This window comes from Alexandromys fortis, unplaced genomic scaffold (genome assembly GCF_014885135.2).
Source record: "Alexandromys fortis isolate MF-2015 unplaced genomic scaffold, M_Fortis_MF-2015_v1.1 scaffold_6, whole genome shotgun sequence".
NCBI classification, from domain to species: domain Eukaryota; kingdom Metazoa; phylum Chordata; class Mammalia; order Rodentia; family Cricetidae; genus Alexandromys; species Alexandromys fortis.
The window spans coordinates 6,784,836-6,811,801 of record NW_026067902.1 but is presented as its reverse complement, the minus strand read 5'-3'; the positions used below and the strand labels follow the sequence as shown (position 1 = coordinate 6,811,801).

The following is a 26,966-nucleotide window of genomic DNA, read 5'->3' as shown; positions in this document are numbered from 1 at the left end:
GACAAATTGGGGTTTTTGGGTTTTTTTTGGTTTGTTTGTTTTGTGTTTTGATACAAAGTCACTATATAGCCTCAGCTGCCCTGGAGCTCCCTATGAAGCCCAGGCTAGCCCCAGCTGGTTATGTGGACCTGGAGTCAGGTAGGTACTCTACCAAGATACAATGCAGCCTTTCACTAGGGTGCTTTGTAACAAATCCCAGATGTTGCTCTATTGCATAAGTAAGTTTAGCAGAATATATCCTATGGGTGAAGCTTTTGGAGATGGAGGATAGGGTCTCATATAGCCCAGGCTAGCCTCAAACTAGGTATGTAGCTGACGATATCCTTGAACTTCTGACCTCCCTACCTCCAGTGCTCTGATTACCTGTATGCACCACCACACCCAGCTTCTTTCTCTTTTTCAGTCACAACACCACTAATATTCCCGAGGAAACAGTCCATTCCTTGACATCAGTCAATCCTCTGTGTCCAATTTCCCCCAATTCTCTCAAGAATACCTTCTCGCTACTGAAATAAGGATCCAAATAAGGATTAGTGTTTCCATGTCGTTGATGTACTCCAGAAGCATCTTTTGAACTGTGGTCGTCTTCCTTTCTTTTCGGCACTGTACTGAGGGCTGTCACCCTATGCAGATACACAGTGACTTAGGACACTATAAGGTTTGACATGGACCGAATCTCTAGTTTTTACATAGGACATTTCTTTCCCAATCTTCCCATCACCACTGACTATGATAGCTGTGAATCTCAGCTGGCCAGCGCAGCACGTGAAATCAGGGAACTTTAGAACAGGAGCATAGCCTGGTTAGTACTTGGATGGGAGACCGCCTGGGAATACCGGGTGCTGTAGGCTTTTAAAATAAATAAATAAATAAATAAATAAATAAATAAATAAAATTTAAAAAAAATAAAAAAGTAGAACAGGAGCATAAACTAAGCATTAAGCAGAAGGGACCCCTAAAGGAATGAGCAAAGGACCCCACCATGACCTTCATCCTCCCTGCACAAGACCCTGGAAGAAGCTGTATTCTCGGATATCAAGTTCCCTGCCAGTCGACGTTCTGGGTTTCGTCAGGGAGAAATGAACTCGGACCGACTTTAACAGAGGGGCCATGAGTTGCTAAAGGAATTAGTCAGAAGGATGGATACCAGGTTTCTAAGGCACACCTCAGAGACACTCCAGGTAGGATGTCCCTAACTCTTGCCCTCCTCTGTGGAGCAGTAAATGAAACGAAAAGTCCTGCCACTTGAATTTGGCTAGCAGAGCCTTCAGTCGCGACCAATCAGGGCATTTCTTACCCTCTGTCTGATGCATTCTGTCTCCAGACAAGCAGTGATACTTTGAGCTTGCAAAGGCTTTAACCTCATTAAATAGGAAGCAATTTCTTTTTGTGTATTGGTGGCACCTTTACTGTCACCTGGCCCGATTCTAAAGAGAAACCAAGCACAATGGATCTACCTGATGTTGCGCTAACCTCAATGTGACCATTCAAATCTCTTCTCCGCGGTTCCGTCAGCGCTTGAGTTGCCCGTGAAAGTGTGCCAGGCTACTAGCCCGCAGGCTGGGCGGGGCAGACGTGGACCTTAGATTTGCTGCCCTCTGCACTTCGGTGTACTTCTGACGACTCTCGGATTCCATAATGGAAGATGGGGCTGTGTGGTTTAGTAACACGAGGCCGCAGCTGACACTGTGACCGCAGTTCCCTGAGGCTCAGAGCTTGGCTGTTGCTGGGAAAAGGTGCCCTTGACTTTCCTGGCTTGGCAGACACGGTCTCCTCTGCTTTTGGATTGCCTCAGTGCACGGCACGGTGTAAAATAACGAGCTGGAAAGACCTCCAGCGCCTCTGAGTCCAGTTTAGGTTCCTCTCAGAAACAGATCCTGGGGAGCAAACGCAAATGAAAGCAGTTTTTCTTCCGACAGAGATGAGGCGCTGGGACTGAGACTGGAAGCCAGGAAGATGTTACCACGTGAGTGGGCACTAGAGGGGAATCCAGCTGGGAGAGGCTGGCAGCCAGGGCAGAAAGTAAGCGCATGGAGTGGGGGTGGGAGATAGTTGGGTTCTTTGTTTTTACTCTTTGGGAGCCCACCACCCAGCTCCCAAATAAATACACAGAGACTTATTCTTACTTAATGGATGCCCAACCTTAGTGAGGCTTGTTTCTTGCTAGCTTTTGTAACTAAATTATCCTGATTCCCTTTAACTACGTTTTGCCTCTGGGCTTTTTACCTTTCTTTATCTTTTCTTCTTACTCCTTAGCTGGTTGTGTGACTGGGTGGCTGGCCCTGGTATCCTCGTCCTCCTTCTCCTTTTCTTTCTTTCTTTTTTCTCCTCCTCACTCTTCCCTCTCTCTTCCCAGCCATCCTTTCCCTTATCTAGCTATTGGCTGTTCAGTTCTTTATTAGTCCAATCAGATGTTTTAGACAGGCAAAGTAACACAGCATCACAGATGCAATATAAAAGAATGCAACACATCTGTGCATCACTAAACAAACGTTCCACAGCGTAAACAAACAGAACACATCTTAAACTAATACTGCACAATGGACAGGTGGGGTGGGTGCTGTAAACACCAGTTCCTGTCAGTCTGGTTAAAGTAGAAGCTAGGAAGACACTTGTTTTCGGTACTACACTGCAGTGGTCAGACCTTAGCTACCAGACAATTTCCTTCCACATAGACAGTTGCTGCCAGTTGGAATAAAGTCTGGAATTCACAGAATCTGAGGACCCAAAATGGCTGGAAAAGTCACCCTCATCACCGGGTACCCTAAAGTCACTTTCTTCCTCTAGTCTAACAATTTGGGTAAGAGCAACAGCTTGCCGTACAGGAAGACTCTTGTATGGTAGAAACTAATGAACACTTGTTTGTAGTGGTGTTAAACCTTCGGCTTCTAAGCAGCCACTCTACCACTGAGTTTTATCCCCAGAATCATGACCTTGATGGAATAGAATGTTTCTCTACTCTTAGGAAGGAGATGGGCTTCCTTCAAGAATGTGGAGTATTTGCTAAACTGAGGGTCAGCTGTGAGTAGGGAATATCTAAGAGAGGTTGGTGTGTTGGTTAGTATAGAAACACTTTGTTGGTATGTCTGGAACATGGACATCCTGACCTTTCCTGAATGAGTTTAAAGATTCATCCAAGGTCTTCATGTAATCTTACATTGCGTGAATAGTCTGGTTTGTTTGTTAACGGCTCTAGCTCTGCAGCCCAGGCTGGCCTTGAACTCCTGATCGGCCTGCCCATTGGTAGCATCACAGAAGTGCATCACCATCCTTGGCTTGAAGTCTTATGTCTTTCTGGCTTTCATCGCTCTGGAATGGTGTGGGAGGCAGGAAAGACCAAATTCAGTAAATGTTCTAGCATTTTCTTTACGCCTCATAGGATCATATGTCTTCTAAAGGTCAGAATGGAGTGTGCTGAGAAGAGCATCTGCATTGGGGATATGCCATTTTAGACAGTGGCATGTTTATGCGGCAATATAAAATTTGTACTTTTTCTTTTTTACCTTTATGAGAGAAGGTAAAAGAAATGAAAGGCAAGTAGGGACAGAGGAGCAGGGAAGTGATCCTTTAACAAAAATTACATTTGCGTATTTGTTACTCAAAACTAAAACGTGGGCAATTATATCTTGAGAGCACTTACTTAGGGTATGCATATTTACTTAGCAATAATGGTTCCTCAAGGGCCATTATGAATTGTTGGGAAATGAAATATTCATAGGTAGGTAAAACTGTAGTTCTCCCATGTAAAGTTTTCCCTGGACATTCCACCTACAGAATGCAGTTTTGTTAGGGGAGAGCTGCCCGGGGCTGTCGAGCTCTCCAGTCCCATCAATAACTTTCTTTTCAGCATCAGCAGGAGGAGACTGCCTCACAGAGCAAAATCATCAAATCTCAAACTCACAAGGCAGAACCAATTGACATTTCCTGGCTCCTTGGGATGAGAGCGGAGACTGGCAACAGAATTCAGCAGCCGGGGGGGGGGGGGGGGGGGGGGGGGAATGGGAAACCCAAAACCATCAGAACAGAACTGCTGGGGAATTCTCCCTAAGGGCTCTGTTAGCCAGAGAGTGGCATGACTTAGAGTCATGGCCACCCATTCTGTTGGGTACTGGAAATGTCACAGTTTAAAGGGTTGTTTTATAATGTAGCTGAATATCAAATCTCCTTAGGAAGATGAGTGTATCCACAGGCTTCTTCATAGCTAGGGGATAAAGAGGCTGTGGGCAGGCACCAGGGACACAGAGAAGTGGTACTGGGAGATGGAAAGATCCCCCAAGAGAGCAGGACAGAGGTCTCAGCCTCCCGCTGCTCAGCACTCGAGGACTATTAGAGTAGAGAGGAAACACGTGCACAAACCTGCGCTTCCATCTGAAACCCCGTCAGACTTTCTTTCTCTCTTTTTTTTTAACTTAGACTTTTTTTTTCATTTTACATGGCAACCCAAATATCCCCTCCCTTTCTCCTGCCCCACCTCTCCTCCTTCCCACCCCCCATCCACTCAGAGGAGGTAAGGCCTCCTTTGGGGAGTCATCAAATTCTGGCAAACTTTCATTTAATCTGACTGGGGATTGAATGCAGGGTTTGACACATGCCAGGCTCAACCACTGAGATACACCCCAGGTCTTTGTTTACTTCTTAAGTCTGTGTCAAGATCTCAATAAATTGCCCAAGCTGGACTGGAACTCACACTGTAGACTAATTTTGCCATCTTCTTGTCCCTGAATCCAAAGTGAATGGATCTACGAGCTTGGGCTCTCGGGACTGGCCAGATTTTACAGTTACTCCTAGCTTCCTTCTGCTTTGTGACTAGGAAGAACCGAAGGCCACCCAATCTTTGCATTGATTCTACCTGGGAGACTCTTTTTCTGTGTTGCTGTGCACCCATCTGCTTTATACAGCATGCAAATGTTTTTAAAAGAAAAAAATCTATCTATCTATCCATCTATCCATCTATCCATCTATCCATCTATCAATCAATCTATCTATGTGCATTGATATTTTGCCTGCATGTATGTCTGTGTGACTTGGAGTTACAGACAGTTGTGAGCTGCCATGTGGGTGCTGGGAATTGAACCCAGGTCCTTTGGAAGAGCAGCCAGTGCAGTGCTCTTAACTGCTAAGCCATCTCTCCAGCCTCATACATGTGAGCATTTTTCAGCCTGTGCATCACACACAACATTTTGTTGAACTGGGAGGGTACACTGAGGGAACAGCTTCCATCTTATCTCAGGTTCTGCCAGCTGTCCCTTCTTGGTCGGTAGACAATGTCCCAGGCCTCTCATTAACTCCAAACCCCCCAATAGACTATTTTAAACCTGAATCCCCACCTAGGTGCAGCTGTGGACAGTCTCTCTCTGCTCTCTTGTGAAGCTTGAAGTCAAAGAAAACTGAAGTGTCCTCTCACGTGCCCGCACTGGTCTGGTCTTTTCGCTGGAGTTTCTAGGGAAAAAAATACCAAAATTAAGAAAAATTAGTGTGATCTGAGTGGAGAAAGTGTCCTCCCAGTGAGGTTAATCCCTTTCCTGTCTTGTCTCTGGGGTATTACCAATGAGTCAGCAAAGTATAAACTCTGTCAGACTTTGTTGACTCCCCAAGGGAGGCCTTACCTCCTCTGCGGAGTGGCTGTGGGGTGGAACGGGGAGAAAGGGGTGGGAGAAGGGGAGGGAGGGGGAACTGGGGTTAGTATGTAAAAATGAAAAGACCACTTTGTCTTTGGGGACAAACTTTACACAGACGAGGCAAGGAAGTGACATGTGCTGGCCTCAATGTGTCCTGGTACTAAGATGGCGATCCTGCCAGCTTTACGGAGTTTGTATTATGTGATGTTCACACACACCCATTGAAATCTCAGTCCCGGAAATACTCATTTCAGAACACTAGAAACGTGTACAGGAGCTGATGGGACAGCTTCAGCCAAGCGCTCACAACATATTGATTCACAGTTCTAAGCTGGGAACAATCCAATCCAAGCACTCACCAACAGCGGTGTGGATAAACTGTTCCACACCATAGTACAGAATCGGAGAGCATGAACACCGCTATCTATAGACACACGGGCAGATCTCAGTGGTCCCACACTGACCTTAATTTTACAAAGAGAACGAATCTCAGCCCTGCCTTTTGCCACCGCACCATCATGGATTTTTTTTGTGTCTTTTATTTTAGTCTCATCTGTAAAGGGGGAACTGAACATTTGGTCCTACAACATTAATTTAAAAACCTGATTGTAACATATAAAAAAGTGCTTTGTAAACCAAGTCACGTTGCCCAGTGAGTGTGTATCAATGGGAGGATACACAAAGGTCATAAACACCCTTCAGTTTAGATACTATGGTTACGAACTGCATGGTTAGTAATATCAAGTGGTAATTTGTCAAAAGCACGAAGGGCTCGTCAAACTTACCAAACTCAAACATAGGTGACCCTCCACCCCCTTCTGTCTCCTTCTCCTCCTCCCTCCCCCTCTTCTTCTTCCTCCATTTATTAGCTGGGACAGGGACATCATACAGAGGACAACTTGTAGGAATCTGTTCTCCCTTTTTGCCTGGAGATTGAATGCAGGCTGTCAGGATGGGTGGCAAGGAGCTTTACCCAAAAGGGCATCACACACACACACACACACACACACACACACACACACACTGTCAGTGTTTTGCTTCCTCTCAAATGCATTAAAGAGTAAATGAATCGTTTGACATGCCTCATCATATGTAAGCCTCAACTGCAGAACACCCCTGCTGTGTTACACAATGACATGGCTTCACCTCCTGACTTTCCTTGAGAAATGTTCAATTTATTAATATATATCTGCATGAAAGTTGTGTGGTGTTACATTATCCAGAGTTTGGTGAATTTTAAAAAAAGTAAAACATTTCTTTCTTTTTTTTTTTAAAATAAGATGGCTACGAAATTAAGGAAGACATCTTTTTTTAAAAAATATTTATTTATTATGTATACAATATTCTGTCTACATGTATGCCTGCAGGCCAGAAGAGGGCAACAGACCCCATTACAGATGGTTGTGAGCCACCATGTGGTTGCTGGGAATTGAACTAAGGACCTTTGGAAGAGCAGGCAATGCTCTTAACCACTGAGCCATCTCTCCAGCCCAAACATTTCTTTCTTGAGGCTGGAATGGTTTTGCTATTTCTTAATTATTTCAAAATACATCAAAAATCTTACCTGCTAGAGAAACTGGATATAGTAAGTATTCCAGAATCAAATTTATCCGGGGAACATTACTAGCTGACATAAGGCTTGGGTCGGGGAGGGGGGGGGTGAAGTCGGAGTCACTAGAGATAAAGGTCTATCTTGGTGGCCACTAACACAGGGAATTCTGTGGACATATACCTGCAGGGCAACAGTTTCCATGGTTGCACCATCCCCTGGCTCTCACCTTTAATCTCCAGCCTTGTGGCGCTAATGCTGTGATTAATCTAAGGCTTTACCAAAGCCGCAGTCAGCTAGTCATACAAACAAATGAGTTCGTGAATTGGAAAACAAGAATCCAAAGTTAGAGCCCAGACTCCAAGGTGGTTTGATCTGTTTGCCCTTTGTTTGCTTGCTTTCCAATTTTCTCTCTGATCTTATCTGTCTCATTGGGAGACTGGCTTTTGTAAATGATTTTTCCCGGTTTGCCCTGCTGTTTCCAGGTAGCTTCAGTTGCTAAGCTTTGAAAAGAAAAAAACAAAACAAAACAAAAACCAAAACGCCGAGTAATTCTCCCCCTCTTCCTCTTTGGAAAGAAAACATTGCATCTCTTGCAGGAGTAGCCTCTCTCATTTCCAGCTGCTGCCCAGCAGCCTTCTCGCCTTCTTATCCCTATGTATTATTTTCAGTACCAAATTCCCTTTGTTGATTTCATTTTCAAGGCTGACCATTTCAGAAGTCATGTACAAAACCACCTTGTTAAATACCGGGCCCTGAAGCTGTATTTATTCTGCCACAGTTCTAACGAAAGAATTCCAGGGAAACACTGTTTCCCATGACTTCTTTTTCTAGTATTTTGTTGTGTGTTATCTGAGATAATATTATATCCAGAATATCATCAACAATCAAAGAGTTAAATCTTACCAGGCGTGGTGGTGCACACCTTTAATCCCAGCACTCAAGAAGCAGAGGCAGGTGGATCTCTGTGAGTTCAAGGCCAGTCTGATCTACTGAGCAAGTTCCAGGACAGCTACCCAGAGAAACCTGTCTTGAAAACCAAAAACAACAATGACAAAAAAGCTAAGTCTTTCCAATATTGTCAAGATGCCAGCTGCTCCTATATTGATATATGGTTGGTGTCATTCCTGTTAAAATCCCAGCCGGGTTTTTAAGTGAAAATTGACCATTGATTTAACACTTTGTTTGGAAATATAAAGGACTGACAAGAGCCAACCAGCTTCCTAGCAAAAACGAGATGAGATGGCCTTTGCCAGCAGATGAAGACAGTCTTTAAGATGACGCGATGCGGAGAAAGTGAGTGCCCAGTCAGGGAGAAGACAGGTCTGGGATGGAGCACAGCCGGGCCAAGCAGTCTACAGAAATATCCACACCCACAAACTCTGGTTTCTTTTTCAAGGTAAAATCGTAGGGGAGTTACGAAGGGCCATCTCAAAGCAGGATTCCCAGGGCAGCTAAACCACGATATCGTTAAAAACTGTGACCATGTCCCTCTCTCAGAGTCTTAGCCCTGGTTCCTGGTTAGTGTTCCTCCTTCCCTCTGTCTCTAAAAAACGCACACGCTGGCAGTCTGCTCCCGGCATCCGTCACTCCCGCACAGAGAAATCGAAAAGTGGATGTCGAAACTGGCTGTTGGCCAGGGCTGCCCCTTTGCCCCCAACTAATTGGCAATGATGAAAATAGCGTTCCTTCACCAAGGTTGTCTTAATAAGCAAAAACCCAGCCCAGACCCACCCCGAGAAGCCAAAAGAGGGTTCTAGCATTGTTTAATCATGGTCTTCTAGGGAAAAAGAAGAAAGGGAAAGTATTGGGAAACCAGGATGCAAATACTTCAGGAACATAGCAGTTGTAAATAACTACAGATAGTTAGCACATTTTACCGAGTAGTATTAACCCTTGTGTAATGTCAACAACAGAGAGAACCTCTCACGGACGCCCCTTCCCTCCCTCCTGCGCTCTTTTCTTTCTAGCCCAGGCTGGCCTGGAATTCTACCACACCAAGCACAGCTCCTGTTTCCGGTCTCCACTGCTTAACAGAGATTCTAAGCAAATTCTTTTGAATCACAAACATTCATTTTTGTCTGTTTTGATAGAATTTCAGGTTTCATTAAAAATGCAAAAATAGTATGCTATTGTAGCATACTGTTTATCATAATTGCCCAAATTTTATTATTAGTTTTTCTTTACTTAGCCAGGCATAATGTTGCTCATTTTTTTTATATCAGCACTTGGGAGGCAGAGACAGGAGGATCTCTGTGAGTTTTAGCTTACCCTGGTTTCCATAGTGACTCTCAGGCTAGTTGGGGCTACACAATGAGATCCTGTCTTAAAAAAAAAAATCTTTTCTTTCTCTTTTGGTGCCAGGTGCTTCGGGAACTACAGGTACAGTTCAGACATGGCCAAGTCCAAGAGCCACACCACACACAACCAATCCCAAACACAGAAATGGCATCAAGAAACCCTGGTCACAAAGATATGAATCTCTTAAAGGAGGCGACCTCATTCCTGAGGAACATGCACTTTGCCAAGAAGCACAGGAAGAAAGGCCTGAGGAAGATGCAGGCAGATCAGTGAGAAGGTGGTGAGCACAGGTGCAGACACCATCAAGGTTCCTGTGAAGCCCAAGGCAATGTCAAAGGGCTCTGGCTACGAACTCAGCTGTCTTGCTTCTATTGTTCATCTTAAGTTTGGAAAGTGGGTTAGAAGCTTCATGGCCAAGGGTGGTAGACTTTGCCAAGCAAAGTCCAAGCTCAAATCAAGGTGGAGGCCACATCTCCAGTTCAGGCTCCCAAAGGTGCCCAGGCCCCTGTGGAGCCCCATAGGAAAGGTTTCTATTGACAATGTGAAGACAGATGGACTGGCATGACACACCTACACTATTTTCAGATGGTCAAAACCCTATGCTGCTTTTACAAATAAACTTTGGGCAAGATCTGTTTTTAAAAAAACTTTAAAATATTTAAGTGATTTTTTAAAATCTCTTTTCTTTATATTTTTCCTCAAAATTTGAGACTTGAAATCTTGATATGCCTTTTCTAAAAACAAAGAACATTTTTTGAATATTCAAGGGCCTTTCTCAACATCAGCAAAGAATTACCAACACAGCTATAGGTACAGGTCACGGTGGTGGGGGTTCAGGGAACATGGCAGGATGACCCACTAAAATGTGACACATGGTTGAAAACAGAACTAGAACTTGGCAGGCAGAAGCAAGTGGATATTTGTGAGTTTTGGGTCAGCCTGGTCTACATAGTGAGACCTTGTTTCAATAAGTAAATGCTTTAATAAATTTGTAAAAAGCCACTCCTGAGCTGGGTGGTGGTGGTGCATGCCTTTAATCCCAGCACTCGGGAGGCAGAGGCAGGCAGATCTCTGTGAGTTCGAGGCCAGCCTGGTCTATAGTGTGAGTTCCAGGATGGCCAGGGCTGTTACACAAAGAAACCCTGTTTTGACAGGGGGAAAAAAAGCCACTCCTGAAAATGGAAATGGTGTAATGAACTGGGAAAAGCATCTGGTCAAAAAGTCCTGGGTCACAAGACTTGGGGCTTTTGCAGGTCATTTACACAGCACTGGCCTCTCTAGTGTAACATGCTGTCTCTTCTCACACATCCCCTGTGTAGCCTGGGGGGGGGGCAAGAGTTTCCAGTCTGTCTTTGTCAATAAGCATCTCTCATGTTCTCATTTCACTTTTAAAATTTTTCTGATTTATTTACTTTTATGTGGATGGATGTTTTGCCTGCACATGTGTCTGTGTACATTTGTGCAGTTCCCAAGGGGTCCAGAAGAGGGGTCAGATTCCTTGGAGTTGAAGTTACAGATAGTATATTGTTATCCGCAAAGTGGGTGCTGGGAATTGAACCTGGTTCCTCTGGAAGTGCAGCAAGTGCTCTTAACCATTGAGCCATCTCTCTAGCCCCCTGTTTTGTTTCGTGTGTGTGTGTGTGTGTGTGTGTGTGTGTGTGTAGTGAGGTGCATGAGTGGAGGTCGGAGGACAGCCTTGCAGAATTGATTCTTCCCCTCCACCTTTAACTGGGTTTGAATTCCAGTGAGCAGGCTTGTATTGTTGTGGTTTATTCACTAGAGAAGACTGCTCAGACATGGCTTTAAGCCAATAGAAAGTCTTTATTAGATGACTGGGGACCACACTGGGTGTTCAGGATCCCAATGTAGCCCCAAGCCTTTCTCTGGGTGAACTTTTAAGCACAAAAACCATGTTCTGGGTTGACATCCTTCAGTTAACAATAATTTAGCCAGAAGTGGAACTACAGAAGCCAGAAAGTAAGAGATTAAGACATTTAGAGACTTTCCCAGAACCATGGACTTGGATGGATTAGGCCTGTGCTTTAGTTTTGGCGGTGGTACTGTCTATGTGCTGGGGTTTTTAGCCTGAATGACATTGCCATCACTGAGTCTGGGGTAGGGTGGGTACTTAGGTCTGGGGCCCTGTATCAGCATGGCAAACACTCCCTGCTGAGCCAAATCCCCAGACCCTCACATATCAGTCTTGATGTTGGTTTCTCCAGTTTCTTCTCCCACCACAAAACAGTAGGGTCGTGTGATCTTTACGCCTTTTCAAGTTTTACCAGTTGTCTCGGAAATATAATTTTCAAGACAATTCTGATCTTCTGGGGTTGATGATATAGAACTGTGGTAGGGTGTTCACCTGCATGCCCATGGCCCTATCTTCTCTCTGCCAATGCAGAAAAACACAAATAACAATTTAAAAGCATATATTCTATAGCTGCGGTCTTGATAAAAATAATCTTCCAGGAAGATGCATCTATCTATATATTCAGCACATGCAAGAAGAATTTGAGACTCTTCAGGAAAAGGAACTGGAAATCCCTTTTTGGTTCTGTCAGTAGACAGCTTCATCACCTAACCGAGGAGATCACTGTTCCTCAGAATCTGTTATCAGAGCAGATTGTAGCTCTTCTGGGCAGGAGGTTTGCCTGTGCTTTCTCCTGATTCCTTATTAGGCTAACAGAATCCATGTCAAAAAATAATCTGGAAGATGTTATCACCTCCCTTGCACACATAGCTTAAAAATGCATTGCTATCGCAATTTAAAAGTAGGCAAAGATGAACAGGTTTTCTTTTTTTTATTTATTTATTAAAGATTTCTGTCTCTTCCCCACCGCCGCCTCCCCTTTCCCTCCCCCTCCCCCAATCAAGATGAACAGGTTTTCAAGGATTTACTAGTTCCTACAACATGGTTACTTCATATCCATACTCTGGCCTCCAGCTATGCCCATGTTATAAAGGAGTAACTAAAGGCCAAAAGGGGGCGGGGAGTAATAAAATAAATGTCTATCAGGAAGAGCTAGTAAAATACCAATATACCCATTCAGTGCAACACAGTGTGGCCATCCAAGAGGAATAGGAAGAGGGCTGAGGGAAAAGGGGAGTGAGAGAGGAATAGTGCCAGTTACATATATGTTCTAAACTAAATTAGGCCTAAGCCACAGAAAGTGCTTACAGAGGGAACTGAACTTAGAAACTGCAGTTAAAATAGAGAGATAATTTTACAGAGCTTCCTTTTGGTCTGTCTGATTTTTTGTTTTGTTTTGTTTTTCGAGACAGGGTTTTTTTTGTAGCTTTTGGAGCCTGTCCTGGAACTAGCTCTTGTAGACCAGGCTGGCCTCCAACTCACAGAGATCCGCCTGCCTGTGCCCCCCCCCCCCCCCCAGTGCTGGGATTAAAGGTGTACGCCACCACTGCCCGGCTACTGATTTTTTTTTAAAGCCCATCTGAATAAGCTATGTTTGTGGGGTGGGAGGTGTCCACTAATGGAAGACAGAGGCATAGATGGGAACGCAGATATACGGACCTAACATCTGGATCAAGAGCAGGTTATAGATTCCTAGCTGCACACTCTAGGTTTACAGCCATGATTCTCTTGTAAAGGCGTAAGAACCGCCTGTGTGTCCCAAGCAAGGATCTTCCTAGCTGGGCAGAGGAGACACAACGCTGTCCTCGTCGTGTACACACATCAGAATCACACGTATCCACAGTCTCAACCTCGCCTCTGCAGGCTCTAAGATGTGTGAGGGGGAGCTGGAGCGCAGGCGCCGTGCAATCCGAGTTGGACCCTTGCCCCTCCTTGCCTGGGACAAACAACACCTGGCATCCCCGCATCCCCGCCTGCGCCTGCTGGACCCAGCGCAGGGCCACGCTCACTGGCTGAAGTTCCGCCCGCTGGCACCGCCCCGGGGCTGCTCCGTGACGTCAGGGCTGAGCAAGGGGCGCCCCCGCTTGCCGCTCGCCCCCGGGCGCTGCACCCCGCCTGCCCTTTATAAGAGCCAGGCTTGCGTCCACCGCGCCACAGCTGCTCTGCAGAGCCCGCACCCGCTGTGCTCCTTCTGCATACAGCAGGCGAGAGGAGCCATGCAGACCGCCGTGCTCCTCGGCCTCCTGGGCGCCGCAGCTCTGGCCGGTGAGTGACTTTCAGCACCACGGACAGCTACTGGACTTGGTCCCAGAGCCTGGGGATGGAGACGCTAGGTTTCATCCTCTACCTGACTGGCCTCTTTTCTCCCTTGTATCCCTTGCCTCACTGCTGTGAGCTGGGGGGAAACAAGAGCCTCCCAACCTTTTCCTGCTCTCCCCGCGGGGTCTCTGCGGCCCTTGCAAGCAAAGCCGCCTTCTGTGTTCTCCGCAAAATTGTCAAGCTCTCTACAGGGCTAGAGAGAGCCTTGTAGTCTGATTCTCTCTGTGTGACTCTTGACAGCACTGCGGCCGCAGCGGGATGGGAATGCAAGCAGTTGGCACCTGCAGAATTTCCTCTATTATTATAGAGATGCCGCGTTAGAACCAGACCCGTGTGCATATAAGGCATTTTCCTCAGCACGTCATGTTTGAGTCTGTGTTTACCGGGCTAACATATTTATGCTTTGTATTTATATATCTAGATAGAGGTAATTCACGCCTAAGCCGACGGGTTTTTAACTTATGAATGGAAACCTCACTGGATATTTATTTTGTACTCTAGAAGTAAAAATAACAAGACTGTGTAATAACTATAAAAGTGCCTCCGGAGTAGTAAACTAATGTTTCAGTCAATTTCGGAGGATGAAAACAGAAGGAGTTAATAAATGATGATTTGTGTGTAGAAGATTGTGGTGTTGAATTTCAAATTACACTAATTTTACTCAGTGATCTCTGATGACTTGAAGAGTGTGTTTGCCTTGGGGTACTGATAAGCAAGTACAGCACCAAATAAAGCTAGCATTTTTCCTTGGCTCTTCGGCCTCAGAAAAGTGCTGTGTTCAGAGACCGAGACTCCTAACTAGGCTTGACTCTATAAATATAAACCTTTGATTGACAGGAATTCAATGCTTGACAAAAACGAAAGCCAAAGGTAATTTATTTTATTGCAGCCACAATGTTCTCAATTTTAAAAACATCATTCCTGTGAATAGCCAATACGTGTTCTCAATGTGATTAAAGAAACCAAACTGAATAATTCAGAATTCTGAAAGTCCAAAGTATTTCAGAAAAGCCTTGCTGAAGAGGCCACAGTGGTGCTATACCTTGTGTTCTAGATTACAAAACAGCAATATTTTTGTAACTTAATGTGGTGGTTAAACATGTTCATGCCCCCTATGAAGGGATAAAGCTCATACTCAATAGTGACTAAAATGGGGTTATGGTACCCTCTCACATTTTAGGCTATAATTCACACATTATGTAGCCAATCTCTTGAAAGTGTCCGACTCAGTGGTTTATAAGCTATCTACAGACAATAACTGTCTCCACTACCAAATTTTAGTACATGCTCATCACCCCAGAAAGACACCCCGTATCTTAATAATCACCCCCCCTCATTTCTCTTCCCCAAGTCAGGCCATGAGGGACTCCAAGTAGTTTGTTATTTAGCAAAATCTTGGTTGGCAGGGAGCCCTTGGGAAGTTATCTCGTTCATCTTCTACCACTAAGAGCTTCTAGAAGGAGATCCACAGCTGTGTATGGATCATGCACTCTAAAGATTCATATGAATGAACTAACTGTAGGATATCCATACCCTTACCATACACAGAAGGATTTTTTTTGCTATGCAGATCTTGTTTGACTTGCAACTTAGTCGAATTTGGGGGTGCCCATGGTTTACTAGCAGAAGGACATGATTAACTTATTTTGCAACTGTATAGTTCTATGGATGCTGACATTTCAGAAGTGATTCCCAGGTTTGTTATTGATTTTTTTTTTTTTACCACTTGATTATTTTACTTTTTTGTAAGTGTTAAATTTATTTCTTATTTGCTACAACATAAGTTGAAACAGTTTAGGGAGTTCAATATATCTTTAATTATTACTTTGCTATCACAGAAATGCGTGTGACTTAGCAGTCTCACCAAGGTACACACTGTGCCTTCATAAGCAAACCCTAGTTTTTTTTTTCTATTAAGAAGAGTCAGAGGAGCCTCCCTGGGGGAAACAGGGATGTTCTATAATAGTAAGCCGTAAACTGTTAATTGTCTAGGACGATAGGGCATCCCTTGACCATCAAATCTGACAAGGGTTAATACTTTGGCTGTATGGGTAAGTACTGACTTTACGTTGGGGCAAACAATAGACAACTGTATTGTGGAGTGGTATTGCTACAGATGGTCTGGGGCTGAACTGGGAAAGGGTGACTTCTATGTCATCAGGGGAGTAATTCTTCCACAGTTACTTTCCAGAGAATCTCACAGATTTCAGGTGGAAAAAAAAATAAAGTGCCAAAGTGAGGATGTTCTCAAAATAGCAGTCATTCGGAGCATAAAGGACTGGCCCAGGGCAGGGGCTGCAGTTCAGTGTGGGGGCGATTAGGTGATTATCTGTCCTGTGTGAGGACCTGGTCCCAATCTTCAGCACTAATGAAAAGGGAAAACATCAATAGAACCCCCACAGTCATACGACCCTGAGCGCCAAAAGTTGACCTACCAGGTCTTATCTAACCTGTGTTCGAGGAAGAACCTAGGGTCCTCCTCATAGCTTGTTAGGCACTTTTCAAACATTTTTTCAATGACCCTAAAAAGCTAGATAATAGTGGGCTGGAGAACTTGATACTTCTAGTGGTGTTTACACAATTGTATACAATGCAGGGAAGCATAATACTGAAACAAATGTAGAAGAAACTGTTTAAGCAAGAGTCTTGAGTGATCAAGGATCCATAGCCACGTTTTTGGTTGCTGTTGTTGAGGTTGCTTTTTGTTGGTTGTTTTTGTTTTATTTTGTTTTTTGTTGTTGTTGTTGTTTGTTTGTTTTTGAGATAGTGTCTTTCTATGCAGTCCTGGAAGTTAGGTAGACGGAACTGGTCTTGAATTCACTCATGAAGATCCTTCTACCTCTGCCTTTAGAGTGCTGTGATTAAAGCTGTGCATCACCATGCCTAGTCTTTAGTAGCTGTGTTTTTATAAAGTGAGTTTAGGGGAGATTTCCTTGGTAATAGGAATAGCAGATAGGGCCATAGATCTGTAGCCACTCAGTGTGGACAGAGGGAAAGACAGAGGATACCTGATTCTATTTCAACTTAAAAAATTATTATAGCACAGAACATAGATACTACACAGAGTGCTTATATGGCCTAACAATTTTTTTCACAAACATAGGACAATTGTGTAACCAGCACAAGACATGGTAAGCTGCCAAAATTTAAGAAGCCCCCTCATTTGTGGTCTGCATTTGATTTATATAGGCTGTAAGGCAGCATTCCTTTCCAAGTGTTTGAGGCATTGCTGGGAGAAACAGCTGTGTATGTTTGTGACTCCACACAAGTCTGTGCATGTGCACATGTGTGTACAAGCAACTCGGAAATGATGACCAATGTCATCATGCCAACTGTGGGTTCTGCTTAGTATTCATTCTGCAGTCCCCTCAAAGAAGGCAGGTGTTTTGCAAGTTTGGCATCAAGCCTCCAAGAAGTCAATTCAAGACATTTTCCATTTTTCTCCTTCAAAGCTGTCAGCTCAGCTCCAGTGGATAACAGGAATCACGATGAAGAAATGGTAAGTTGAAATGTTGGCCTAGAGTCTCGACTTGTATGTACAGCCCAGACTGTATCACTCCCTTTGACAGCTCCTTCCCTGTGTTGTCTTGCAAAGCCAATGTTTTGTCTCTTAGAAACAAGAGATACCCCTCCTGTAGTAAGGACACACATTCTTCCCAGAGGGTTTAGTCCTCCTGAGGACAGAAGCAATGTCCCCGTAAGCATTAGACATAGGTCTTTATTTCCCTTCTTTGGGCTATCACCAGGCAATGACTTCTTTCATTTTGTAATGTTGTACCCTGGGAGGCTTCCTCATGGCCCTGTCAGCCTGTGTCCCCACCCTGAGGGTCCTGCATCAGTTCTAGGCACACACTCAAGCCTCTTGTGACAGAAGCTCCTGGTTGAATTGTGTTCTTGTGACACCAGCTTCCCAACACCCTCTTATGTTTTCTCATAGGTGACTCGTTGCATTATTGAAGTCCTCTCAAGTGCTCTGTCCAAGTCCAGTGTTCCAACTGTCACCCCCGAGTGCCGGCAAGTCCTGAAGAAGAGTAAGTGTGCCATAGTCCAGAAAGACCTTTGTGTCTGTGTGAATCTTTTTCCTGGAGCCTCTGCCTCACCTGCAATTGCACCCTTGTGGTATAATTCTACAGCTAGTGTTGATGGACTAGAGTGGTACCTAGAAAGACGAGTCATATTACTTCTTTCTGATAGTGGGAAGATCATTTTTTTTAAAAAAAAAAAAAAGTGATTTTTTTTCTAGGCTTATTTTTTTCAAAGAGGGAATTTTAGTTGACTGTAGTCTTTGAGCTGTCCCATCAGTTCTTAAATTCCTTGGTTTCCTATCTTTAAAAAATGTAAAGCAGGTCTTCCTTTGGGTGGAGAGGGGTGTGGGAAGTGCTTGCTTGTGCGTAGATGAGGTGGCTGAGGAAGGGTTGGAAGCTGAGAGGAGGTCAGTACTGGAGAACTTCTCTGAGGCCAGTGGAGTATTTTCTCTGTGCTAGCCTGCTTCTTTGGAAAACAAAAGTTTGAACAGAGGTGTAAGCAGTATCTACTGTTACCAGATATTACAAAACTAGACAGTTCTTGTCATTCGGGAAGTCACACCAGTTCAAACAAACGCTGCCCTTGTGAACACCTCCTACTGCTTGGGAGTTTTTAGTCTAGCTGGAAACAGTGAGTTCTTTCTTTTTATCTCTTGGATCCTTCATGATAAGACAGACACTCTTGTGGCTGCTGCATGTGGAGTTTGTACACAAAGTGATACAGCAATAACCATGGACAATTGGCTCAGAGTAAGCTGGGTTAACTTACCCTGCTCAGAATCATCAAAGTTATGGGGGTGTGTCCTGAGACATGAGAATCCCCATTAAACTGTGAATGGAAGCTTCCCTACCACTCCAGGAAAGGTGTTTCTCTCTCTCTCTTTTTTTTTTTTTGTTTTGTTTTTCAAGACAGGTTTTTTTTTTTTTTCTGTAGCTTTTGGAGCCTCTCCTGGAACTCACTCTGTAGACCAGGCTGGCCTCGAACTCACAGAGATCCACCTGCCTCTGCCTCCCAAGAACTGGGATTAAAGACGTGCGCTACCACCACCCAGCTGCTGTTCGTTTTTCTCAAGTTTATTTTCTGCTTATACAGGCAGCAGTTCTAAGTCATCACAGGAAGTACTTTGCTGCTACCTTTCCCTGTCCTCATTTGTCAGATGAATTTTGTGAAAGGGAAAGGTCTGTCATAGAAGGTCACCTGATATCCAGGATTACTGAGAGGGATGAGAGGTGTTACCAAATGCCAGACTCTCCTTACCTCCAAAGTCAAGTACTCAGCCCTCAGGCTGTAGTCATAGTAATTCCAGCTTGCTGATTGTGTGTCTGTTAATCCTGCACCCGAGAACAAAACAACTGGTTCAGATCTCTAACAAGGACACTGGACAGATAGAGATAGGAGGGGCAGGAAGATGGAAGGGTTCCTGCAGGGTTACAGCTTCAAATATCACTCAAGCATGAAGAAGCAAGAAAGACTCAGAGCGGAAGAGAAGCAGTGCAGTGTGGGCCCCTTCCGAGGATCCACGGTGCAGCAGCAGCAGCAGCAGCAGCAGCAGCAGCAGCAGCAGCAGCAGCAGCAGCAGCAGCAGCGTGGTCCCATTCTTAAGGCAGCAGTGCAGTCCAGCAGCCTTGAGGGCCCTTTCATAGTGGAGCGTGTGCTGCTTGGCTTTCAATCTTCTAGGGAGGACTACGCACACTCTCTGTTACCAGATTTTGCTATTTAGACGTTGCAAATTTCAGAGGAAGTCACAGAGATCCTCCTGCCTCTCTCTCCTATGTACTGGGATTAAAGGTATGCACCACCACCACCCTGCTTAAAATCTTGATTGTTTAAAGTGGCATCTGATTTAAATATTGCCTCTGAAGTATAGGTCAAAGGGAACTCAGTTCTAGGCCACACCATCCTTTCCTGTTGTAGTTTTATCTTTCCTGGCCTCATCTTCTTTCTCCTGAGCCAACGGGCAGACTCACACGTGCAGCTGAGTGGAGGAAATGCCCTGCCTGGCCTGTGTCCCGCCCCAAGTCCAGGCTCCACCCCCACTCTCCTGCCCTCCTTAAAACAAAGAAGTATTTGGGCAGAAGGGAAGAATTGTGGGGTTTTTGTTGTTGTTGGTTTTTCTGTTTTGTTTTGTTTTTGGCTTAAAGCGACTTTAGAGAAGTTCAGTTTCTTACCAGGTACAAGCTTTCTTTGGCCAGGGTTGGCCAGGTTGATCTGGTCAGCTTTGAAACAGGACAGATGAGATGTACTCCCTTTTTAACCTGGAAGCGAGGGTGAGCTGCGTGCGCACTTCAGTGTTACAGAGTGCCAAAGCCTTCATGGGCTAATCAGCCCTTTTCCAATCTCACCTGCTGGGCATAGAGCTAAATTTAGGGCTAAGTGCTTAGCTCCAGGTACCAGCTGCCACAGGCAATACACATTTAATTCAAAAGAGATAAAAATATTTCTGTTCTTGACACTCAAGACACCTCACCCCCTAAATCAGGTAGGAAGAGGAACATGTGGCCTCTGTTGTCCTCCAGTAGACTCTGAGAATAACATGAGCATCTGTCTGAGTCAACTGTGAGAGCCTCAGGCCCTCCTCCTAGATCCATCGGCTTAGACAACACACAGTAACTTCTCACAGTAGGAGCAGCTCGTGCACAAGACCAAGGTGCCTGGTAAGCTCCCACTCCTTGGCTACATGGTCACCTTCTGACTGTGTCCTCCTGTGTGAAGGGAGGTTGTGTTTCTCTTGTGTCCTCTTGTTAGGACCCTGCTCCCAGCGTGGGGGCTCATCTCCCTAAACTAACACAGCATTGTGTTATTTAGGATTTCAGCTTAAGAATCTGGAAAGGCAGCACAAGAAGTCAAAGGTACCACCCAAAGCCTCCTTGCTTTCTTATGCCTGCCTGATTAGCCCTGCCCCAGCACTGTATATAATACAAGGGGCCACCTTTTCTCTCCTTCCTTCCTTCCTTCTTTCCTTCCTTCCTTCCTTCCTTCCTTCCTTCCTTCCTTCCTTCCTTCCTTCCTTCCCCTTTTTTTTTGGGGGGGGGGACAAGGTTTTGCTTTGTTATTTAGGCTGTCTTAAAATTCACTTTGTAGCCCAAACTGATGTAGAACCCATAATCCTCTGGGCATCATCATGGTCTCTTACATGGCACAGGGCTGTGACCAATGAACTGTTTCTCAGATGTCCGTAGAAGACAAACCTGCAGCTTTAGACATGAGAACATTGTCATCATGCCAAGCTGTGCTTCAATAGAGAGGTACAAACCAGTTGCAATTTATTTTTATTTTTTATTTCTTGGTTTTTTTTTTTTTTTTTTTTTGAGACAAGGTTTCTCTGTAGCTTTGGTGCCTGTCCTGGGACTAGCTCTTGTAGACCAGGCTGGTTCTCTCAAACTCCCAGAGATCCTCCTGCCTCTGCCTCCCGAGTGCTGGGATTAAAGGCGTGCGCCACCACTGCCCAGCTGCAATTTCTTGATGTTTTGTAAAATACATAAATTTTGTCCTTTGTAAATATCAGTTCATAATGACTCATGTAATCTGCTCCCGGTACGCTTGTCACGTAATCAACTCCTGTCTAAAAACAAACAAAAAGGCCCATCAGCGCTGTTCAAAAGAAATGTAGTATGAACTACAAATATAATTTCAAATTTTCTAGTGGACACCTTAAAAATACTTAAGAAATGCAAGTGAAATTAATGTCAACATTCTATCTAATTTTGTCTAATGTACCTATTTTATCCATTTAGTATTACCCAATCTATAAAAATGTTATTTTAACACATTCGCTGGTTTTGTATGAGGTCTCAGGCCTCAGGTCTCAGTTTGCTTGAGCTGTATCTCGAGTGTTCCACAGCCACAGGGAGCTGGTGGTTCTCATGACAGGTGGTGCTGGTGTTGACCCTTAGCTGCCAGTGACCTTGGCTTCGGGTCTTCTATCTGAACTGGTGAGAGAGGTTGAAACCTAAGCCCTCCCAGCTAATAACAAAGACAGCGTGTTCTCCACATCTCTTTCCATAGGGTGTCCTTGGGGAGGATGTAGTAAGGACTTACTGACATTTGGGAAAGATGGAAGAGCGCAGCAAAATGTCAGCTATGTCTTCTGCTGCTGACTTGTGAAATGTGGAGACAACCCCGCGGCCTGAAACTTATCCGCAGCATCAACGAACATGTGGACTGGGTGGGACCCGAGCGAAGAAAGAAAGAGGCCCTTTCCATTCTTAGCACCGGTTACAGCCATGCATCATTTAATGATGCAGAAAAGGCTCTCAGCAAGCCTTTTTGCTGCTGTACAAATATCAGTGATTGTATTTGCAGAAACCAAGAGGGTTATGACTCATATGATATGATGACATTATATGATATGGTGGTGTGGGACCACCGTGAAATTCTCAGTCCATTGTGGGTTGAAATACACAGCGCACATCTGAGTTAGGTTAAGCTGTCATTTCCTGCCGGATAGGGTCCACACAATTGACTAGATACCAAAATCTGATAATTAAATTTTAAATCCTCCTTTGAATCTTAATAGTCCCACTATTGGCTACTTAATGTTTTTTAGTTGGGATTATAGTCAGAGCCATTCAAGTCTACAGTGCTAACTTTTCCACCTTACTCAAATATGGATAGAACGGTCCTGAGTTATATCCCTCTGAGTTTCCATATCTTCTATACCTGCAAAACAAGGAGGCTGAACCAGATGAATTCTAAGTTCTTCTGGCTCTTATATTCCAGTCTTCCATAAAGTTCTATCTGGGTTTCAGTTTGATCATTGACAATCACAAGTTGAGATGCTGGGTCAGTACTGTGAAAACTTAAACCTGCAGAGAGCTCATTAGATTTAAACATAGCCTAAACACCTCCATAGCATCAGCTTCTCAATATATCCTCTATTGTGGAACTATTTTCCAGCATCCTCGGGATTTTTCGCGATCACCGAGGCTAGTACTTGAGGCTCAAGCATGTCTGCAGTTGTGTTTATATTTTCATTACAGGTGGGAAAGAGGTCCAAGGTGAAGAAAAAGGTGAAAATGAGAACTCAAAGTTTGAAGTACGGTTGCTAAGAGACCCAGCTGATGCCTCAGTAGCCCACTGGTCCTCCAGCAGGGAGGAAACAGGAGCTCCAGGAGAAGACACTCAAGGCCAGACAAAGACAGACAATGAGAAGTGGGTAGAAGGAGGAGGACAAAGCCGAGAGGGAGTAGATAAGCCCCAGGAAAGCCTCCCTCCCTCCAACCAACAAGAGTCCAAAGAAGCAAAGATACACCATTCGGAAGACAGTGGGGGAGAGGAGAAGGAGGAAGAAGGCAAGAATTACCCAAAAGGGGAGCACAGGGAAGATGCTGGCGAAGAGAAATACCTCGAAGCTCAGGGAGAGAAACAGAGCACCTTCTCCAACAAAAGAAGCGACACTACGGGTAAGAAAAAAGAGGAGTCCTGGAGCAGAGCAGATACACACTCTGCGGGGCTCTATGAGAAGACACACAGCCGGGAACAAGGCAGCCAGGAGAGCGGAGAGGAGGCAAGGAGGCAGGAGAAACAACCCCAAGAGCTTAGCCACCACGACCAGAGCAAAGAAGAATCTGAGGAAGTCGAGGAAGACGGGACCTCTGAAGTAACCAAACGAAGGCCCAGACACCACCATGGGAGAAGCCGGCCCAACAAGTCTTCTCAAGAAGGGCATCCTGTATTGGAGGAAAGGAGACATGGCCCCGAGGAATCGGAGGAGGCAGATGTGACCACAGCTAGTTTCGGGGAAAAGAGGGGCTACCATCCAACCCACTACAGGCCTTCAGAGGAGGATCCTGAATATGGGGAAGAAACAAGAAGCTATCCAGGCTTTCAGGTTCCCGAGGGCCTCCAGGGACCACAGTACGGGGGCAGAGGAAGTGAAGAGGACAGAGCCCCAAGAACTCAGAGTGAGGAGAGCCAGGAAAAACAGTACCAGAGAAGCCACGCCAACTCTGAACTTGAAAGCACGGCAAACAGACACCGTGAAGAAACTGAGGAAAGGAGGGGCTATGAGGGAGCAACGGGAGGCCAACACAGAGGTCGGGGAGGTGAGCCAGGTGCCTATTCTGCCCCTGACACCAGAGAAGAGAAAAGGTTCCTGGGTGAAGGACATTACCCCGTTCACGAAGGCCCAATAGATAAGGCAAAAAGATATCCACAAAGCAAATGGCGAGAACAGGAGAACACCTACCTCAACTATGGTGAGGGAGGGGACCAAGGGAAATGGTGGCAACAGGAAGAGCTGCTAGACCCGGAAGAAAGCAGGGAGGAAGTGAGGTTTCCAGACAGACAATACGCACCCTATCCCACCGCTGAAAAGAGGAAGAGGTTAGGGGTGCTACTCAACCCCTACTTTGACCCTCTCCAGTGGAAGAATAGTGATTTTGAGAAAAAAGACCACCCAGATGACAACTTCCGCGAAGGTGAAGACGGAAACGGGTTGACCTTGGCTGAGAAGAATTTCTTCCCGGAGTACAATTACGAGTGGTGGGAGAAAAGGCCCTTCTCGGAGGATGTGAACTGGGGATACGAGAAGAGAAGCTTTGACAGGGCCCCTCATCTGGACTTCAAAAGGCAGTATGATGACGGAGTGGCTGAACTGGACCAGCTCCTTCACTACAGGAAGAAGTCGGCCGAATTTCCGGACTTCTACGACTCGGAGGAGCAGGCGGGGCCTCGCCAGGAGGCAGAAGATGAAAAGGGCAGGGCTGACCAGAGAATTCTGACCGAGGAAGAGGTACAGTATGAGGCTTTTGCTTAAAATTAGATGATGGTGATGATCAAGGTTGATATTAGCATCTTCATGGCTGATAATGGGGAGAAACTGCTCTGGGGAAATGTGGGTACCCAGGTCACACAGCAGGGCTGATTTTCAGCCCCCGGCCAGCATGGTGCCCATTCTTGCCCTTGTCTCTCTTAGAGAACTTGCTTAGAGAACTTGGAAAACTACTGTCTGGGATCTAGCCCCAGAGAGTCTGTCTGGTGAGTGCCAGGTGCTGCCTGGGCACGCAGTCAGCCTTAGTTCTTAGGCACCTGGTGCCCACAAGGGGTTCCAATGCTCATGCTGGCCGCCCAAAGAGTGCCTTTCCCTAACCTGATCGTGTCAGATGGTGCTTCTCAGCTTGAAAGCATATCAGAGTTACAGGAATTTCTGATCCCCCAACCCCGCCCCATGTTTCTCATACGGTAATTTGGGATGGGACCCAGGAGTCTTCATTCTTGGTCAGTTAGTTGCTTGGGGTGCCCAAACTACTGATCAGGAGAGCACACTTTGAAGACCCCTGATGTTGGCTGACTCAGGCAGCCTCTACTATACCTAAATCTCCCCTCCCCCTTTTCCTTTGAGCTCCCTGAACTGGAGCGTAGGAATTGACTTCAGCGCTCCACTTTTCTGTTTCCCAGAAAAAAGAACTGGAGAACCTGGCTGCCATGGATCTGGAGCTGCAGAAGATAGCGGAAAAGTTCAGTCAGCGGGGCTGAGACGGTCGGAGAGTCGGGGTCGGAGAGACGGAAGGATACCACCGATTCACCCCAAGGCAGAAAGCTGAGCTTACTATTTATTAAATATTTGATGCAGTTGGAAATACCTTTTATCTTTGCCAGAATGCTAATGCTGTGTGACTAGAGTGACTTGTAGCATATTCTCTGTGAAATAGATGTTCACACGCCGGTGGCGATGACCATGTAACTGGCTCTGCAACAATAAAAGATTTACCTGAAACTAAATCCTTCTTGGTGTTTAGCTTTTCGGGGGGGGGGGGGTTAGTTAGGAAGAGTGCGATTATGAAATTCATTCTTCTAAGTATATTCTCAAAGATCGCTTTAGGAGTTGTAGGCCTTCAAGTGAGTAACAGAAAAAAAAAAAAAAGCAAAATTTCTGAAGTAAAATATTGCAAGATGCAAAGAAATATATTGAGAATAAAACATCTGATTTCTACCCTCGTAGAGATCAGGCAGATTTGAAGAACCCATCTTTAAAGAAAACATTATTTAATTATCGGATTATCTGATTAAAATTGCATTTGGTTTATTCAGTGTGTATGTGTGCATGCACGTGTGCGTGTGTGTTGGGTGGTCAGAAGACAGCCTTCACGACTGGTTCTCTGAGATCACAGTCAGGTCGACCAGGTTAGCAGTAAGTGCCTGCCATTTCACCAGCCCAAACCACGGCTTTGAAAATTCTGCAAAGCCGAAGAGAGAAGACAGGTCAGTGTAGAGGGCTTTCTGGCATGTAGGAGGCTCGAGGTTCCCTAGCCAGGACTGAAAAGACTGGCAAAGAGCATGGAGTGAGACAGGACAAAAGAGAAATGCAGCTGAACCCCCTCTTAAAAAGCTGTCTGCCATAGCCTGTGTCTACAGAAAACTTCCCGTGAGGCTGAGGCAAGAGAACAAACCCCGGAGCTTGAGGCCAGCCTAAGCGATGTATTGAAAACCCATCTTAAGAGAAATACAAACAATTCGATTTCAACAAACCGGAGAGCTTCAGGGTAGGTGGTCAAGGACTGGGCTGAATAGAAAGCCTGGATAATGAAAAGAACTCTGGATTAGGAATATGAACACCTGGTGAAAGGTCCTCCCAGGGACCTGCCTGATTTCTGCCAGGTATGCAGAGCTCTGTAATTGAGTCTGAGCAGCTATGTGGCGTCTAGTGCATTATTTTCCATCTCTAGTTCTCGGGTTAGATAAAACAAAGGTATCGTTCTCAGGTTATTTCTAACAAGAGTTCAGGCAAAGACACCTGAGAGTCACTCACTGTCCTCTGTGCTCCAAAGGGCTCCATTTATCCAATTCTGTCATTGGTAGCACACACAACATGTCTCCTAGGTGCAGGCTGGCTCAACTCCACCACTATTGCCCTTTGTGGCTGTTCCATGGTACTGGCATCTTCAAAATGCTGGGGTCTTTGCATGGGTTGCACCTTTACGGATGCCCTCTTCTGGACTCTTTTCAGGGACTCTGACATCACATCACACGGTGCCAAGCCTCAGGTTGTCTCGTGACCACTTTAGTCCTAGGTAGGACTCAAGTGTACTTGGTCTACACTTTCACAGATGGCCTCTCCTGGGCTCTGCTCAGGGACTCCAGCCCCGACATAGAGTGCCAAGTCTCAGTCTCCACAACCCCTTCAAGCCTTCAAAACCAGTACCTGGCTAACTCCTACTTGTTAACAAGTTTGGCTGCCAGCATAAGAGGTAGACATAGACTCTCTCTGGACCATTGCTTCTGGGTGCTGAAGTAAGGGAATACTTCCAGAAATATGATACTCAATGATGCCAATTGTTTCTTT

The 26,966-nt window shown here is 45.3% G+C and overlaps 1 protein-coding gene across 1 annotated transcript; it reads left to right on the top strand.

Moving 5' to 3' along the window:
- The first annotated feature begins 13,490 nt into the window (after window positions 1-13,490).
- On the top strand, window positions 13,491-25,336 carry Chgb (chromogranin B). The gene is made up of 5 exons (XM_050134188.1): window positions 13,491-13,603; window positions 17,110-17,156; window positions 17,595-17,688; window positions 22,663-24,416; window positions 25,082-25,336. Exons 1-5 carry the CDS (start codon window positions 13,555-13,557, stop codon window positions 25,157-25,159), a joined length of 2,022 nt encoding a protein of 673 aa, XP_049990145.1. The 5' UTR covers window positions 13,491-13,554; the 3' UTR covers window positions 25,160-25,336.
- The last annotated feature ends 1,630 nt before the right edge of the window (window positions 25,337-26,966 follow it).